Genomic DNA, 18,272 nt, shown 5'->3' with positions numbered 1-18,272 from the left:
GAACCTGAAAAGAAGATGCAGTATTAAACTCAAAACTTTATGGTACATCTTGCTGAGAATGAAAATCCTGTTCTACTGAGGTCTGAGACACTTAGCTCCATTTCAGCCTTTTCTGGTTTTGTGCCAGGAATCAGCAGTCACTGAGTACCTGATAAAAATCTGTGAGTAGGTTATCAGTTCCTTCAGCACTGAGGCATTCCACACCTCCTGTGCTTTCATAGCTGGATGCAACATCAGCTAGGGTGTAATCCTGCCTTTGCTTCACTGGCTTGTGCTGACAGGTTTGCTGTGCGCTAGAATATCCTCAGCTTATTCTGGTCGCTTTTCCTTCCAGGATGGCACGCTCACTGAATGAATGGCTATGGCAGCATGAATACTGGCTCCCCCCAGGAATCACCTGGGAGGACATGAAAGAGTCTGAAGATATCCATTACCCTCAGCCTCATGATCTCCTGCTCAGCATCCCTTTTGCCTTAATCTTGGTTGCCATTCGATGTTTCTTTGAAAGGTAAGTTATTTAGTACTGTTTGGGGTTTTTTAGGGATAATGTTGGCAATTTGGGTCCAAAAACTGGCTTTATTGTCTGTGCCAGTGTATGATTGAAGAGGTCCACAGAAACTCCAAGTTACAGTGTCTGCTGAGGTAGACTTTTCAGCTGTTTCTTTCCAGTCATATGTATTACTAATAAAGTGCGTTGAACATAGAACACAAACCCTCCCCTTAAGGTCTAATGTGACTTCTTACACTTAGAGCAGGCTAGTCCTAGATTAGGTTTATGCTTGTGTGTTAGGAGGAAGGCAAGCTATTTTATGTTCTATTGCACATCACTTGCTGTTTCTGGGTCTGGAGTGCAGTGGAAATAATGCTTAGGCAACCAAAATACAGTCAGGTCTCCTTTATCTTGGGTAATGGGGATCTGGGATCTGGGATATCAGACAAAGAAGCCTGAATAAACTGAGTTAGACTGAGCTGAGTCATCTGACCTCCGAATCAGCACTACAGAGCCACATGAATGTATAGATTTCACTGATCACTGTTCAGGATTTAGGAGTATAATTTCCTTGGGAGTACAATGTGGAGACATTTGTAACTGTTTCCTCTGGTTTGAGGCTTGCTACAGCCCCTTCCAGTTCTGGGAATTTTTCTTCTTCTCCTTCCATCACCAGGCCTGCTTTTGTTGCTGCTTTTTCCCTTTGTAGACTCTGAAACTTCTTCTTCCAGGTTGAGCACAAGAAATGACTCTGGCTCTAGGATCTTTCTGGCCAGAGCCATTTACGTATTTTATGGGCTGCATTAGGAAGAGCATTGCCAGCAAGTCAAAGGAGGTGATTCTTCCCCTCTAGTCAGCCCTGGTGAGGCCACACCTGGAGTACTGTGTCCAGTTCTGGGCTCCCTTGTATAAGAGATATATGAAGCTACTGGAGGGAGTCCAGCAAAGGGCCACTAAGATGATTAAGGGACTGGATCATCTCTCATGTGAGGAAAGGCTGAGAGAGCTGGGACTGTTCAGCCTGGAGAAGAGAGGACTGAGGGAGGATCTTATCAATGTGTTTAAACATCTGAAGAGAAGGTGTAAAAAGGATGGGGCCAGACTCTTTTCAGTGTTGCCCAGTGATAGGACAAGAGGCAACTGGCACAAACTGAAATGCAGGAAGTTCTTTCTGAACATAAGGAAAAACTTCTTTACTGGGAGAGTAACAGAGCATAAGAACAGATTTCCCAGGGAGATTGTGGAGTCTCCATCCTTGGAGATATTCAAAAGCCACCTGGATAGGGTCCTGGGCAACCTGCTGTAGGTGATCCTGCTTGGGGTCAGGGGCTTGGACTAGATAATCTGCAGAGGTCCCTTCCAACCTCAACCATTCTGTGATTCCGTGATTTTGCACATTACTCTCCAGCACACGAATCTGGGGATTATGGTAAAGGCATAGCTAGAAATCCTGCAGGGTTCATTGGCTCTGAGTTTCATAAAGGTATCTATACAGATTCTGAATTGGAGCTGTTGCTAGAAGCAATTTAGCTATAGTTAATGTGATCTGCGACACAACATAGTTTGCCCATGGATAACTGAGAGTTACCATAGTATCAGCCATTACCAAGACTGCAGAATAACTCCCTTTTCATGATTTTGAAAATTCTTTAAAACGGTCCTCACTAGGTTGAAAACTGGCTATTCCTGGTTGCTGTCTGACAAGGTGTTCTTTTGAGATAGTTTAGCAAAAACCTACAGCAGTTTTTAACCTCAGAAAAAGAGAGGAAAAAATGCCAATTAAAAAATTCTGTTCTTTTTATAAAAAGTGGTTGCACAAGAAAATGAAAACAGACCTCTCTGTAGGCTAGAAACATCTTTCATCTCCAGAGTCTCTGTGGTATAAGGAAAACTTGGAAAAGTTTCTAGAAGTTGAAATGATTCTGAGCTCTGCTGCGAGATTGTTGTTATGTAAAAATACAGGCAAGAATTTGAGTTTTTATTAAAAACAAATGCCTGAATGACTACATAAAGAATCATTTTGTGACAATGCAACTTGGAATATGGATCACTTCTTTGTAAACAGTCAGTTTAATGTGCATTCCATAAATTTCATGAATTTTATCCTGCACTTTTTCGTGGGGACACAAGTGTCTACTTATTTCCACCGATGTGGGAACCAAGTGCTGCAGGTAATCATTAAAACACAGTGACTCACATTTCTTCCTCAGTGATCTGCAAAAATGGCTGGATGTAATACCTCTGTAGGCAGGCACTGTCCAACAGTCTTCAGCACACTGGTACTATGAAGATAGAGATTAACCCTGATGTTCTGCATTGACTAGGACTGTCTCTTTTCATTCCATTCCTCCTGCCACAATGCTTCTAGCCAGCTTAAATATCTTTTCCATGTACTTTAGGATGACCATGGTCAGGTAAAAAAAATCTTTTCTTTCCCATCCAAGCATTGCCTCAGCTGGGATTGTTTCCACAGGCCTGGTCCTACTCATTTATTTTAAAGCTATTTTGATTCATAAACTTCATTAAATAAAAGCTTCTTGTCACACCCTTAAGAAAAGATGATATCTCAAGCCTATTTTACAGGTCCAGGAAACCTGTAATCATTTCACTATCTTCCCCATGCAAATTGCAAACCAGTGTTTTGAGATGGCTTCTTGTTTGTCCGAACTCTCTGCGGTCATTTATTCCAGCATGAAATTTTCCCATTCTTAGTCCTTACTGTTTCACATTCTGTTCATCCTGAGGAAGAAAGCTTCCCTTTATGAATGGGAGGTGTGAATCAAGTCCTCTGTTTCTCCATTATCTTATATTTACAGGGGACAACAATGTCTAAACTCATTTGCACAAAGTTTTGAGAACTGCAGATTGAGATGATGTGTATGTTATTTATCATTCTCCCTGCAGATGGCCTGGACTTTATAGCTTTGTACGTCTGGTCTGTGGGTCAGAATGATTATGATTTCAGAGAACGTAACTGGGCCACTAGTTTGGTTTTGATGGCTTTAGCTTGGTCTCTGGCAAGTGCTTCTACCCTCACCTGTTACTTCCAGCTGTACATCTGGTGCAAGGCTGGCTTGCTTGCTTGCTTGCTCTCTCTCTCTCTTTCTCTTCCTCTCTCTCTCTCCAGATGTATTCTGTGCTCCTGGTGATATCTGTTCTAGGATTTCAGAAATGTTCTAATGTGTTAGTGTCATTTATCCTTGTCAGAACTCCCAACAAAATACTAAGAGGCAATGCAGGAGAAGCCCAGAGCAGTTTCTGCAAACCCTGATTCAGCAAATGCATTGGCTGCCGTGCTGGCACTGTTTAATAGTGTTTAAACACCTTCCTGTTTTGAACATTAAACCTGGGAAAGACCCTGCTTCCTCCAGCATCTTTCTTCTCTCCTTGGCAGCTGCTGGCTTCTCACCACTGAGCTTGGAAATACTGAGACAGATAGCTGCATTTTTTTAACACCTAGTGATTCTGTGGGTTAGGTGGTAGCTGAAAGAAGTTGGGTAGTAGTTGGGTGCGGCCTGGGAGAGTTGAGGTTGTAGGTGCAGCCCTGGGGGAAAAGAAACAACTCACACCTCTGTGAAGCAACTTCTCTGTGAGCCAGTTTGCTCTGAGGAAGGTGGAAAAACAAGGTGTTTTCAGTGCTGAAGAGCAGCAAGCCCATTATCACTGTAGCGCTCCTAGTCCTTTTATGTCACACTATTGAGGCAGGGTGCTGAGAGAGGTAGGTAATTCGGTCCTGAAAAAGAGAAGGCCTAGAAGTCAGGAGCCTTTCCTCTTCCTCTGATATTTTCAGACTGTGCCTGTGACACCCTGTATAACAAAGGATGAAGGCCACAAATTGCAACTTGGAAGATTCAGGTTGGACATTAGGAAAACTGCCCCAGGAGGGTGGTGTCTGTAAGACTCAGCTAGACCACATTTTCAGGACTTCATCTCAAAGCCTCAGCTGCCCTGATCTTGTGTTGGCAATGGTCCTACTTTGAGCAGGAGAGTGGACTAGAGACATCCGGAGGTCCCTTCCTACTAACACTTACTGATTTCTTGTGCACTGTGACACCCTTATACCCAGCACTTGTGTGATGATTTACGGCCGGTCAAGCTCTGCTTCGTACAAGTTCCTACACAGGCCCACGTTTGCTGCTGGGTGCTTCTGATTGTTAGCACAACTCTTAAGTGTTTACTGGTGAAGATATCAGAAATAGGAAGGGGAGGGGATGCTGAGCAGGCTGGTCCCTTACACCCTTGCCAAGAATATTGTCCTTTCCTGTTCTTCCTTTCCATGATGTTTCTTACAGGGAGCCTGTGCTTAGAGACTGGTTTTAACTGCGCGTACCCCACACTCGGACTGTGTGTCCTGACATCACTCAGCATCTTTCCTGTAGCCACATTTGAAAGCCAGGGCCTTGGATGCGCGGTCTCCGTTTCAAGGGTTTATTGGCTCCACACAGGTGCACTGCAGAGCTGTCTCAGTGACTCATTTCCTAACTCTGTGAGAAATACCTAATGAATTCACACCTTATGAAATTAAAGTTTCTGCAAGAACAGTGCTGGTGTGCTTCCTTTGAGGGAGGTGATTGCCTTGTAGCCAAATTTCAGCTCCAGTCAGGATAACAGCTGTTAAAATAAATGTCAAAAAGAGAATTAAAGCATCAGCCTGACCAAAAAGCTGAGGAAACCCATGAATTCTTAGTTGTCTCCAGCAAAAATCAGAAAACTCAAACATTATTTGTTTTTGTAGTTTTAAAAACTATAGAAGTTGTTCCAGGTTAGCTAAAAACAGCTTAGATATACCATCTATACTATATGTATGTATACATATATGTATGTTTGTATCCATGTGCGTGTGTGTGTATATATATACACACACACATACTTACATATATTGATATTTTTATATCAATTGAATCCTGGATTATATAGCATTTGGTAACAAATTAGTATTAATTTAAAAATAGCTTTATAAACTGCGCTGATGTCTTTGAAAGCGCTCACCAGAGATTTCAGTAAGTCTGTTTTCAGAACATCTTTACTAAGCTGTAGCAGTTTGATCTGTCCAAGGACTGTGGTGTCATGTAGTGCTGGAGGAGCATCGTCATATGTCTCGCTAGAGCAGAAAAGCAGAGAATTGCTATGTTTGTTGTGTGTCTGTTGCTGTGCCTTTGGGTTGTTTCTGTGTACCTCTTGAAAAAACGTCACAAGCAAATAAACACACTCTTGTATTTCTTAAAAGGAAGAATAGTAGGTACTAATAATGTTATGCACAATTTCTAGAATGAATGAAACAGGGAAACATGAGAGAGCTAGCAGTTTTGGGGTAGAGTTGGGTCTATGCTGAGGATATTTTATTGAAGAGAATTTAAACACTATTTATAACCTATCAAAAATTTTCAAGTGGTTCCCAATCTGTAATCTTCGTTGCTGGCTGCAATGCCTCCCACTGCACCCTTCGAATGAAAACTTAGCTTTCCTTCTTCCTGTTATCCACTTTGCAGCCAAAATATCATGTGGTTTGTGGGAGACTTGGGTATGAGCCCCTTTCTCTGTGACTGGAACTAAAGCAAGATTGGAAGGAGAGATTGGTAAAAGCAGACAAGTTTTCACAGGTACAAGCGCTTCCATAGGACTGAAAAAGAAATTTGTGTGATTTTACTCGGGGTTTCCCAACCCAATGGAAAATGGATTCCTGAACTTTTTTGATCAGTGCACCTCAGATTTCTTACAGTGTATACACTTATACACCAGAGCTATTTATTTTGTGGGTTTTTTTTTTTTTTAACTTCTGTTTCTTCCTCAAACGTGATGCTCAGCTGCTTGGATCACCTCCTGTTAGAGATGCATTGTCTCTTTCGCTCTTGTCTTCTTCTCACTCAACATTTTGCTGAACTGTTCAGACAAGATACGTATGGTGTTCCTTTTACATTTCATATGGAAATAATTAGCTCAATTTTTAGCCCTACCAGATTGTCATGCAAATGTTGAATTATGTATTCCTAGACAGCCTATATGTATATTTGCGTATCACTTTATGTGGGTGAAGAGCCTTTGGGCCTTTATGATGAAAAGCATGTAGGAGGTGAGAGGAATTATTTTTTCAGTTAAGCTCCTGCTCTGGGCTTCTCCTTCTGAAAATGATTCAATAAAAGGCTCTTTGGATAGCAGTAGGGGTTGCATTTTCTGTCCCCATAGTGTCTGTGATTCCTGGATTGACACTCAGAGATATTTTTATATGTGGAGACAAATAATTGGAGTCTCTCCTACATAAAAACAGTAGTCTACAGATAACATATGTTACTGTGGGCAGAGCATGGGAAACTAAATGCTATGTCCTCAACTTCTGCAGTAAGAGCTGTTAGAATAAAGCATGTGAGATTCACTTTTCATTCAGAGACACGTTTGTTCCCTCCCACTCCAGCGCTTGCCCTAGGTTTTCTACGCCTGCTTGGGCTCCAGCTGCTGAGCTAGAATGTGAGACGGCCTGCTGCTGAGGTTGTCACTAGTAGTCTCCACTAGCAGGACTCGAGCTGAAGTCTTAAGAGATTTACAGTTGAGAGTCGCAGTGCAACTCAGTCCAGCAGCGTGGCAGAATCCAGGGAATGGAAAGGGGAGCTAAAAATGTTCAAATGGGAAGGAGGTGCTCACTCAGCCTCAAGGAATTCTCTAGCTTGGACATCTTTCTGAAAGACTCATTTTAGCTCACTCAGAAGTTACAGGCATAAAGCAGGAAGTATTGTGTGAGTCTGGATCCTGGGTTATGCAGGAGTCAAACTGCACGCAGAGAATTTAAGGACAGAGAGTTAATGTGAATGGCCAGAACCATTCTCCTTGCTTAAATTATCCTAATGGTTCCTCCTGATGGCAAAATCCATAAATCTGCTGATTTTGTTTCTAAGCTTCTTTCCCTTGGTAACCATAAGGAGCAACATATTAGTTGCAGCCTCTTGGAGCAAGTGAACTACATAGAAGGCACAATAAATTGCTCTGCATTTGTGACCTGACATTAGCTTTGGCCGTAATGCTGCAGAGAGAGCTGAAATAGTTCACTTCCTCATCCTTTGCAAGATGCCTGCTTTTCAACAAAGCCTCAAAGGGAGATGAGGAGAATTTGGCATCTAGTTTGTGTTTGAAAAAGGGGAGCCATCCTGCCAGTGCACAATATGGCAAAAAAATTTTCTCTATCCTGTTGCGCAATACTGGAAGTTAAGAACAGGCTGCTCAAGCTTCTTAGCCATTTAGGCCAAATTCTGCTGTCTGAAGGCTCAGGACCAACACATTAGTTTAAAGAGTGTTAAAGTATAGGGAATAAATGAAGAGATCATAAACACGGTCATACTCGCAAATGAAGTATGTTCTTAACAAGTACACAACAATGAATCACAGTTTAATTTTGTTTTCTGTCCATAGATGCTTTTATACTACTTTGTTGTTATTCTAAAATCTGTTATAAATTAATTATTTTAATGAAATGACAGTGGATTTGTTTGGTAAAGTAGTTGGATGTTTCTTGAGAATTTCCACCCTTCTCTGGCTCCATCAATATTTAAGTATTTTCCATCAAGTGAAACAGTATAAACCTGAGGTATTTACAGCATATGTTCCAAAATACCTTCCTCCAGGGTCAGGATATTCTGTTGGCAGTTGTGGGCTTGTAACTTCTGAGGCATAGGACAGAACTGCACCAAACTGCACATGCTGGAGAAATGCCCTCACCACAGGCCTACAAATCGGACAGTTGATGCTGTCCCCTTTTTCTCCATTTTTGAGTGGTGCTTTCATCTAATTCCTAATGTATTGATTTACTTTTGTTCAAATTCCACAAGTGAATGGAGGAATGGAAGAAAAAAAAGTTAAATTATTTCTAATGTCTCATACCAACTCTGAAGGCCTCTACAGAAGGAGTGTAGCTCACTCTTGCAAGGTGGGGAGTATGGACTTACGACACTTCATAATTAATCCATTTAGTTTTAATTTTATCAGATTTTGCACATGACAATTCATTCTTTGGTGATTACTGAAAAAAAGGCCTTAGCGTGAACTTTCCCATGTAAACATTTAAGTGAGAGAAGCTATCTTCACCTATTCCTTACTGAAGAGAAATAGGCTTGGGATGAGAATCAGCTCACTGACTGTATCTTCCCTTACCTAGATGTGGAAGGTTACACAACTTAGTGATTGGGCTTTCTTCTCCCATCTTCTGCAGAGCTGATGAGCTGCTGTGATAAGACTATCCTTGCAATTCAAATGGTGAATCTGTGGTGCTGAAATCAGTACAAGCATCGTCCTCTTAGGGTTGTGCTTGGAAATAGATTCAACTGGAGAGTGAGTCAGAGCATATGGCCAACATATACAGACCTCCCTGAGGAAGAATTTCAGAACTTGATCTCCTAATGATTTTCATAAAAGTAGGATTGGTCCCATAATTTACAGTTAAATTCAAAACCTCAAAAACAAAGTAATTATAACTTTGGTTAATTACACTCTGTTTTCATCAACTGCAACTGGCTTGTTTCTGCTATAGCGAGATTTTACTCCATGATCATGACAAACCAGCAGGAAAGAGAAAGAAAAGAAGCGTTAAACAAAAATTAAGAAATCAGTCAGGATAATTTAAATAGTTTTCCACTAAAAAGCTTGTTGGAAAGCTGTCCTGACACCTGGCAGGAATATTCTCCTTTAATGTGTCTGGCAAATTTCAGGCCAGACAGTTTCCATGGCAGAGGAATAAGAAGCTGTGGTAAAGCTCTTCTTGAACAACAGAAGTTGATTACATCTTCATCTTCAGAGGAGCTTGTGTTAAATGACTTACCTTTAAAAAAAGAAAGATCAGGCCCACTTCAAGGAACTACTCAACATAAGAACCAAGACCTAGAGCTTAAGGCAAATGTTTTCTTAATTTCTGTATAATTGTGGGTGTCTTTGAAATACTGTTGTTGTTGTTCTTGGCACAGGACCAGCTGGTCTAATACCACTGTTAACCCCTTTGTTATTAAAGAAATCATAAAATATAATTGAAATATTTCTCAAGAGCAATCGAAGTTAAAAAACAAAAACCCCAATGATAGCCTACATTCCTCTGCCCTACAGCAGTCTGCAGGTTGCAGCAACATCCGGACACTGCTGAGTTTCACTGAAACTAATCAGAGCTTACACTTAGCTTTTGGGATACCTATGTGATTTTTAGTACATGGAAAGTAGCCAGTAAGCACACTTACCTGAACCCTTCTTTCATGCTAGAAACATGTCTTTCTCATCATTCTTAATATACCTTTGAATGTTCTTGTAGCCAGTCATGCCAGAGGAATTTCCCAGAAGTGAGGAAACAGAACTGGTATATAGGCCCTGGAGCTGGCTGTGCAACGAAAAGGTGGAAATCATCTGTTATATGAGTGAGCAAAACATGCAACCACTCTATGTTTTGTGCCTTAATATAATAGCAGTTACAACATTCCTTAGGTAGGTGCTCTGTTGATAAAATTTCTTTTGATCCCTGTAAATTAAATTAAGAAGCAGGTTCTTGAAAAGAAAACTTCCAAAACACCCTTCTGGAAGGGTGCTTGATCTAGGATAGTCCATAAACACATGAGCCTATGGAAGACATTGTATGGCTTGAAGGGACATACTCTGTCACGAGGACCACGAGCAACCACACCATATAATCACAGTCATAAATGTATCATATGCTATTTTTAAATAAAATAGCTTAAGACACCTTCTTAATGAAGTAGCTTCCACAACTTTTTTGCTCCAGTGGAAAAAAAGAGATATTGTTCAGTGTCTGAATCGTTTAGGGGTAACTGGATCCAAGGAGGCTTGGACCTCTGCATTTGCTACCTTTGCATGGCGATCATCAGCTTGTAACTGTCCTCAGCACTGATTACTACCCCAATAACTGTTCAGGGGAGCTGTTAGCACTTTGAGCAAAAAGTTTCTACTTAAAAATGCAGAGATAAGTCTCCTTGAGATTTTGCTGTTGCAGCAGTGCTGAAAAGTGCTTCTAGGCAGGCACCCTGCTCTTTTTGGCTAGTGAGATAATTGCATACCACTGGCAGTGTGTAAAAAGTAGTGGTTAATAAAGAACAACTAATTCTCCATAAAGACAGGGAGCAGAGAGTTAATTTGGGCCTTTTTTGAAACTTTGGTTTACTAAATTTCCTGTTTGTGCAATGCCTGTGCAATGCCTCACTTCACACTGTTTATGAGGGTGTTTCCTACTGCCAAGGGAGAGAAAAATATTTGCAGTGGAGAAGTTGAATTGTTGAGCACAGAAATTCTATGCCTAATATTGTTACCTCTTGGTAATTTTTTTCTGTGTATGCAGATATTTTTCATTGTATGCAGATATTATTTCATTGTTCCAGTGTGAATGACTGAAGGTGTACAGCTAGCATAACCACCCCTTCCTTGTAATTAGCTTTCCACTTGCTATGTTCTTATAATACAACCAGCGTTTGACTTGCATTAGGAAAAACTGGGGAAAGATCTTCCAGTAAAGACCAAGTGACCTCTTGTTTCAACAGGATGTTTCTTCTGCATTAAACCCACATGTCCATTAGAGCCTCCACCTTGATCCTGAGCCCAGTCCTTAGTCCAAGTGGGTGCCATTATATTCAGTGTTCTACATGGAGCAATGAACAACATTTAGGCCTTATCATCAGTCTTGTACTCCACATAAGCTGCAAGCAAGCCAGAGACCAATGGCAGGTCTGCTTCTTTGCCAGCCTGGGCTTCATGCCATAATCCTGGACACTCAAGCACAGTGGATTTGGAAGTTAACAAAGCAGGATGGTAGCATTTGCTAATGTTATTCAAATTTGTATATCACAGCACGGTGTCCAGGACAGTAGAATATAATTTCCACTGTTTCTGCTGCAAGTTTTTTTTTCATAGTTTCTCTGTCTACCTCATCTGTTTGACATGATACTTGTGCTTAGACTTAAAATTGTGGGAGGCAGCTGCTCTGTATGACACCACCATGTTTTACAGTGCTACAAAACAGTTATGAGAAATCACTACTCTGTATATTCTTTTCTTGGCTGAACCTTTTTCTTTTTTCTTACAGAACCATAGCCCTGCCCCTCAGTGGCAAACTGGGTGTGAGGGACAAGCTGAGACCAAAAGCTCAGTCCAACCCCATGTTGGAAACATTCTACAGTATGCGCTGCAAGAACCCAAAAGAGGCGAGTCCTTTCTTCTTCTCCTTCTCTCTAGATTTAGCCCTTGTATCTTTAGCCAAAAAAATCACATTCGGAATCCTAAAGTTTGGTAATGCCACTCGTATTTGGAAGCTCAGCAAAGCAGCAGAAACCATTATAGCACTGGCCACCTGACACAAGCCAGCTGCAGGAGTCATTCTGCAAATGCCTCCAGCCGTCAATTCTGCTTCTGAACATGTAGAAGTAGCAGCTTTCCATAGATTGCATTAAAAAAAACTAAACCCCAAACTTTCAGGCACAGGGAACTGCTCTCCTTCAGTAAATAATGATAACAAATCCTGGTTCCTTTTGTGTTTGCATGGTGCATGGATTCATTTCCTATATTAGCAAACCACAGTATCACTGGCACATGAAATCCCTTAAATAGATTCACATGTTGCCAGTCCTTGCAGTTTAGCAGATGTGGGTTGCTTGATAATCCTAGTTCTCAGATGGGTCATTCTGTTGCCATGGAATCCATGAGTTTGAGACTGGCCTTTCAGGGAAGCCAGCTAAAGCATTGGCCATTGTCACATACACAGTAAGGAGCATCAGAAAACTGCAAACACAAATGGTGGGTAGTTTTCCTATGGGAGATAAAAAGACTGATCTAGAAGATCTTGGCAGGAGAATCCAGGATCTAATGGCTGCAGCTGAGAGAAAAAGCATTAGCAGGACTGTGAAGCGTGAGGCTGTATTAACGTTTAACCTTGTCTGTGAGGTCCCTGGATGTGACTCCTGTGGTAGGGATGGGAATCAGATTCCCTTCCAGCTGCTTTTTGCAGGCTTTCTTGGCTTTGAAGCAATGGCTATTTACCATTACCAAGGTCCTATAAGCAGGTGGATTAGGGTTCTGTTCCCAGTGGGCAATCCTTCTGCAAAAACATGTTACCACATTGACAAGACTGTTGCGGCATGATTCTTACTGCAATGGGAGCCCTAGAAGTTTCAGATTCAAAGCAATATGACAGGTCAGGAATAGAAGCTAAAATAAAAATACAGACATTCATCTGGCTTGCACAGCAAGCCTTTCTCCCCAGCAGTGGGAAAGAATGTTCTCAGGAATACTTGCCAGTAAGATGGCCCCTGACTTTCCTGCTGCCTGTCTAACTGTTCTCTGAGAAATCTGCAAATTTCTCGGTAAAACTACTCCCATTGCGGATATCTAACGCAAGGCCTAGCTTTGTAAGTAGGCTGTCCACACAGAGGACAGCTTTTCCCAAACCCATGTGGCACTGAATGAACAGAAGCCTGTACTTTGGTCCCAGAGAATCTGTGATATCAGAGCTGATGATGAGACTTCTGACGTCAGTGTTACATGGAGGAAAGAGCTATGCAACTGACTCCTGCCTTGCTCTCTCGGTTCACCAGTTACACCTCATCCAGTCTTCTAACTTCCTTCCTCTCTCATGAGCTCTCAAATTCCTCCTTATGAATCAGCTTTAACTTGTTCAATCCGAGATGAGATTTTGCTGTTCCCAGCTGCCCTCTCCTTGGGAGGCTTACAGCATTAAGGAGGATTTGGAGAAGATAAATGAAGCTGCATTAAAGATAAATCAATCTCCAGGTAAATCAAGTCTCCATTTGACTCCACCACAAAAGCAGAAGTCACTAAGTAAAAGTGGAAAGAAGCATATTTGAAAATGGTGAATGGAAATACTTACAAGATCAGACTGTGTAACTCATTGTCGCATGATACTTGTTAAGGTGAATGCATTCCGTGAAAGGCAAGTGCCGTATCTGAAAAATAAGACTATCCATGATGACACTTCCAGAAGCAATATTGCAATAAAATACAACAAACTTCTTTCATGTCATACACCAAACTCTTAAGAGCCTAAGGACAAGGTGGAAGGTAATTGCAGTATTTCTGTGAGTAGTATATGGGAAAATTATCCCTAACAGGTTTACCACAACAGGAGAATATCGAGTAGGAAAACAGTGTTACCTCTGATCATAATGTTAGTCAGGTTATTGCCTGATATTGCCTCAGGATGCTGACAGGCATGACAAGATTCACTGCAGAACTTTAAAAATTATTTAAGCTGCAGTAAATCTTTCTTGGAGTGACAGATTTAAGGAACTCAATCCCTTAAGACAGGGTTAAGAAGTGATTTGACAATAAATACCTGTAAGGAGAAGAGACAGAGTTTGAAAGTTGAAACTGGAGAAATTCACATCAAAAACAAAATGCAAAGTTTGAACATCTAGCATTAATAACCAGTTGTTTTCCCAGGCATGTGAAAGATTTTCTATTATTTAGGATTTTTATACAAAAATGGACAGCTTTCTAAAAAATGCCTTAGCTTAAACAGACTTGGGCTTGCCAGGAAACACCAGCTGGGATTCTTTGCACTGGGCTGTGTGTTGGGTCAGACTCGATTGCCATATTGCCCCATTTGACCTTCAAACCTGAATCTGAATCTTGCTTCCTCACCTGTTTTTTAGGGTGAACTGATCAGTTTAGCCAAACAGTGTGACCTGCCAGTCAGAAAAGTGGAGAGGTGGTTTCGGCGCCGGAGGAACATAGACCGACCAAGTCTGTCAAAAAAATTCTGTGAGGCCTGGTGAGTGGTGGGAGCACAAGCCTTGAGCTGTGGGGGCCTTTCAGTGGGGCCGAGCTCTGCTGACTGTTCACTGCCTCCTATCCTGCCCTCCACTCCTACATAGAAAGGGTCTTCCCTGCCCCACCTGATCCTTCCCCTACTCTGCTGCTGCTTCTCTGTTACTGAATCACTCCTTGCTGTTCCTCCTTGCTTTTACTCCCAAGGCTCCTTTCACTCCTGCCTCACCTTTATTGCATATAGAGGCCCTGTTTCTGGCTTTTTAAGACTGGCATTCTGTTTTGAAACAGGATCATGTGCTGAAAAATTCCCTTCTATTTTGCTTTTTACTCCTTCCTGCTGTTTTGCTGCTGCTTCAGTGCCTCCAAAATGGTCAGACTGCTGTTGCTTCTCTGTTTCTCTTCCCCTGACTCCACTTTGCTTCACTGCAAACTGGTTGCCCCTACTGCATCTTCGTTGTAACTCCTCTCCACCTTATTGCTTTCGAAAGTCACAGGCATTGGGCTAGATTGTCTTCTGCTGACAGTTGTGCCCAATTTCCTGAAAACAAAAAAACAGCACCATTTTACAATGGCACAATTGAAGAAAAAGGGGTCTATGTACAAGCTTGTATTTTCCAAAGAGCAAAACTTTTCTTGGAAATGGATGTGTAGAAATCCTCCTGGTTATGTGGAGGCATAAGGAGGTCTGGCAAAAGAGGACTATCATTGGGTTCCTCACTTTTTAGGTACTTAACCTTAAGCAGAAAAAAATAAATCTCATGTCAGTCACTTTTTTAAATGTTAGTCCTTGCTAGGCTTTCTGGAGATGAAACACAACAGTAGCTCTGATAGGCTTCAGGTGGAAACAGGTTTATAGAACACTTACTTAGCACCAAGTTTTGAGGCCTTGATGACCCAACATGTGACACTGTTACAGAGCTGAGGCCTAGAACTGTATAGCTCTTTGAGCTCCTGGGCTGTCACCTATTGTCTTCATTCCTAGGTGATCTTTCTGGGCTGGGCTTGTCTCCCATCAGAAGGCTAGACCAGATGATCATCAGGGTAATTTTCCAACAAGAAATCAAAGACTGTGAAAAGCTCTCTGTTCTCTAAAACTGTTCTACACTAAATGCCCTTATGGAAGGGCTCGTGAGCCTAGTGAGCAGTTCCCATCCTAATCTCCTGCGGGGAGGCCCCACTTGTTCATCACACTGCCACAAAGACTTCTGCAGTATTACCCTGAGCTTGTCTTAAATCTTAAGATCTGAGAGTTTATGCTGTTGCACAACACATAGTGGATCTGTAGCACCACCCAGTGACTGATTTTACACAGCATTTAACGCGGTTCCCATACACGGGGTGGGCGGGGGATAGAAATGGATCCAGAATGCGGAAGCACATTCATCAGAATCCCCAGAATCTTTTGCTAAAAGGTCTCAAGTTAGCCCCTCTTGGAAATGTTGGTTTTGGCTCAGCTTTCCACTGAGAAGGAGGATTCTCCTGAGCCTGCCTGACATGCCAGACTTTTGAGTGGCTGCTCTGCAATACTTGTAAGGGAGTAGGTTCTTCCAGGAAGGCCACAGAGATGAAAGAAGAACACTAAATACCTACAGTGGCATTCATCTGACCAAATATGTGTATCTACAGGATAGGCATCACTCCTGAGCTAATCTTCTTGTGCTCCATTTAATACTCAACCTCTAATTCAAAACCCCTAATTAAAAACCCTAAATGAAAAAGAAAAAGATGAACACATTATTTGTTTATAATATCCCAGATAGCAGCAGTTATAAATGTTTACAAAAGCTGTGGGCAAAGAGTTGAAAAGAAGCCATGCTTAATCTACTTCCATCAAGATCAAATCTAAATTCTTTCTCCCTGCACTCAGCTGACTTGCAGTAAATACTTTTCTGACTCAGCTTACTGAGGATGGTGTCCTTCCACCTGCTCTGTTTTATCTTTTGCAGTCTGCAGAAGGAATGTCTTTCTGATGTGACATAGTAGATTTGTATAGATTATGTCTTTCTTGGAGCCCCCAGAGGTTTCATTCATAGATGGAATCTCTCTTTCTCAAAATTTAGTTCTCTCTGATTTGTTATGGAGATTTTTGCCAAGTAAAGGACTGCTTTATACTGTTTTACTTCTTTGAAGATTCATTTCCTGTGTTTAGTCTATTAACAACTCCTCGATTCAGTTGGGACAAAGTTCCCCTCATACCTTACTGTGTGTCTGTATATTTGGTATGAAGTACCTCTGTCCACTGAACTTTATTTTATATTAATGTACATTGACAGACATATTTTATGTTTACTTCTATGTGGGATTAATATGTGCAATTCATTACCAGCTCCTGATTGAGACCAAACATGACAGTAATCAGTTGTTTTACATGATAATGAACTTAGCATGCCTAATCTCCAAAAACCCAAGAGAGTGATTGTTATTATTTGACTTTTACACATGCATCTACTAGTGCTGGGAAGGGTTGGGGTGATTCTCTAGGTACTTTTAGTCAAGGAGAGTCTCATATTTTCTACCTTCTCTAAAGCAGAAGACTTGTTCATTGTGAAGTCTGTTGAATGTGCTAGAGACATGCAGAGAAACACTCCTGTTATCATCCGGACAAACCTTGAACATTTTGATGTATTTCTTTGACTTCATAGTGTTATTCTTTGAATGAATGTCTGATTGATACAGAGATTTGCAACTTCGTGGTTAATGGGATTCTAACATACTTTGGTTTGTTTGTTTGTTTGTAGCTGGAGGTTTACATTTTACATCATTTCTTTCTTCACTGGACTTGCTGTCCTATATGATGTGAGTATACAAGTAGTGTCACCTGCTGTTCTGTCTAGTGAATGCCTGCTAGAATGGCAGGTTTCATTATCAAACACATCTTTCCTGGTTCCATACCTGTATTTGCTCTAAATCCTACTCCCCTTCCCACTCCCAGCCAGCAGCAGACTGTCTGTTGCAGACTGCTTCTAATTACCACTGCCTCCTCCTTCCCTTCTGCATTGCTTGTGTACCAGCAGGTGCTCAGTAAGAGAACAGGAAATGTTGTCTTCCTGCTTTAAGCTCTGGTATCTGGAGCCCTGCAGAACTGTTACTGAAAATTACCTCTACAGCTGTGACGTAGAATATCATCCCTGTACAGACATGCTTGCTCTGGTCAAATCTAGGCACTGCGAAGGGTCAGAGCATGCTCCATGCAGGAAGAACTTTTGGAGACTTCAGCTGCCAAATTTCTATGAAAATTTCTAAGCTGCCAAGTTTCTAGTCACTACCAAGTTTCTATGAAGTGTAAACAAAGCAGGATTTTTCCAGAGGTTTGTTACTTAACAGACTGCAGCATGATCTTCACAGAGCAAAAACATGTTCCTGACACCTTGTGGTCCAAACCATAGAGATTCTTAATGAAATAGTTGTAAGAATATTTTAATATATTCAAAATATATTTTCTACCCCTTGAACTTGAAAAAAGCTACAAGTTGGCAGAAATTGTCCCCAGGCCATTTTTTTTTTGGAAGTGGGTTTACAGCAAGTGAAATTTCAGCTCAATAGTCATGAATTGGCAATGTCACAAGCAGCTGCAAATCCCTGTAGTGGAAGTCTCTTGGCAACTTAATTTCAGACAGCACTACCAGCTCTGCCTATAACAAAACACAGCAAAATCTGTAATAGTAACAAGCAAAATGAATTAGGCAGCTAACAAGAGAACAATTCCTCTGGCATTCTCATGTAGATCTTGCATTTTCTTTCCAGAAACCTTGGCTTTGGGACCACAGAGAGTGCTGGACAGGATATCCACAACAGGTGAGTCATCCAGGAGCAAAAATTGCTGTTATAATTCATGTATTGTTTTTGGATCTCTTTCCAAAATCACCTTGTGTTAATGACAAAAGAGAGGGCACTGAATTAAATTCAGGCCAGTGCGCCCCAAGAATTAAAAACCAGATTCCTGTCTAGCCAGAACATTTTTGTATCTGTCGTAATCTAAACACAATCGAGGAGGAATCAGTAGAGCAGAAGGAAAATCTGCAGAAGTAAA

General features: G+C 41.4%; 1 protein-coding gene across 2 annotated transcripts in view; it reads left to right on the top strand.

Annotated features, from left to right (window-relative positions):
• The window catches only part of CERS4 (ceramide synthase 4), a 55,221-nt gene that overhangs the window by 27,761 nt on the left and 9,188 nt on the right, over positions 1 to 18,272 (top strand). For both annotated transcript variants that reach the window (XM_013958718.2, XM_067312923.1), the window contains exons 3-7: positions 335 to 508; positions 11,544 to 11,661; positions 14,125 to 14,243; positions 16,981 to 17,038; positions 17,987 to 18,037. In XM_013958718.2, the coding sequence (XP_013814172.2) occupies positions 335 to 508; positions 11,544 to 11,661; positions 14,125 to 14,243; positions 16,981 to 17,038; positions 17,987 to 18,037 (520 nt within the window). The remainder of the gene's footprint in view (positions 1 to 334; positions 509 to 11,543; positions 11,662 to 14,124; positions 14,244 to 16,980; positions 17,039 to 17,986; positions 18,038 to 18,272) is intronic.

This window comes from Apteryx mantelli, chromosome 30 (assembly GCF_036417845.1).
Source record: "Apteryx mantelli isolate bAptMan1 chromosome 30, bAptMan1.hap1, whole genome shotgun sequence".
Classification (NCBI taxonomy): Eukaryota; Metazoa; Chordata; class Aves; order Apterygiformes; family Apterygidae; genus Apteryx; species Apteryx mantelli.
The sequence above is the reverse complement of the archived record's forward strand: the minus strand, read 5'-3'. Positions and strand labels throughout refer to the sequence as shown.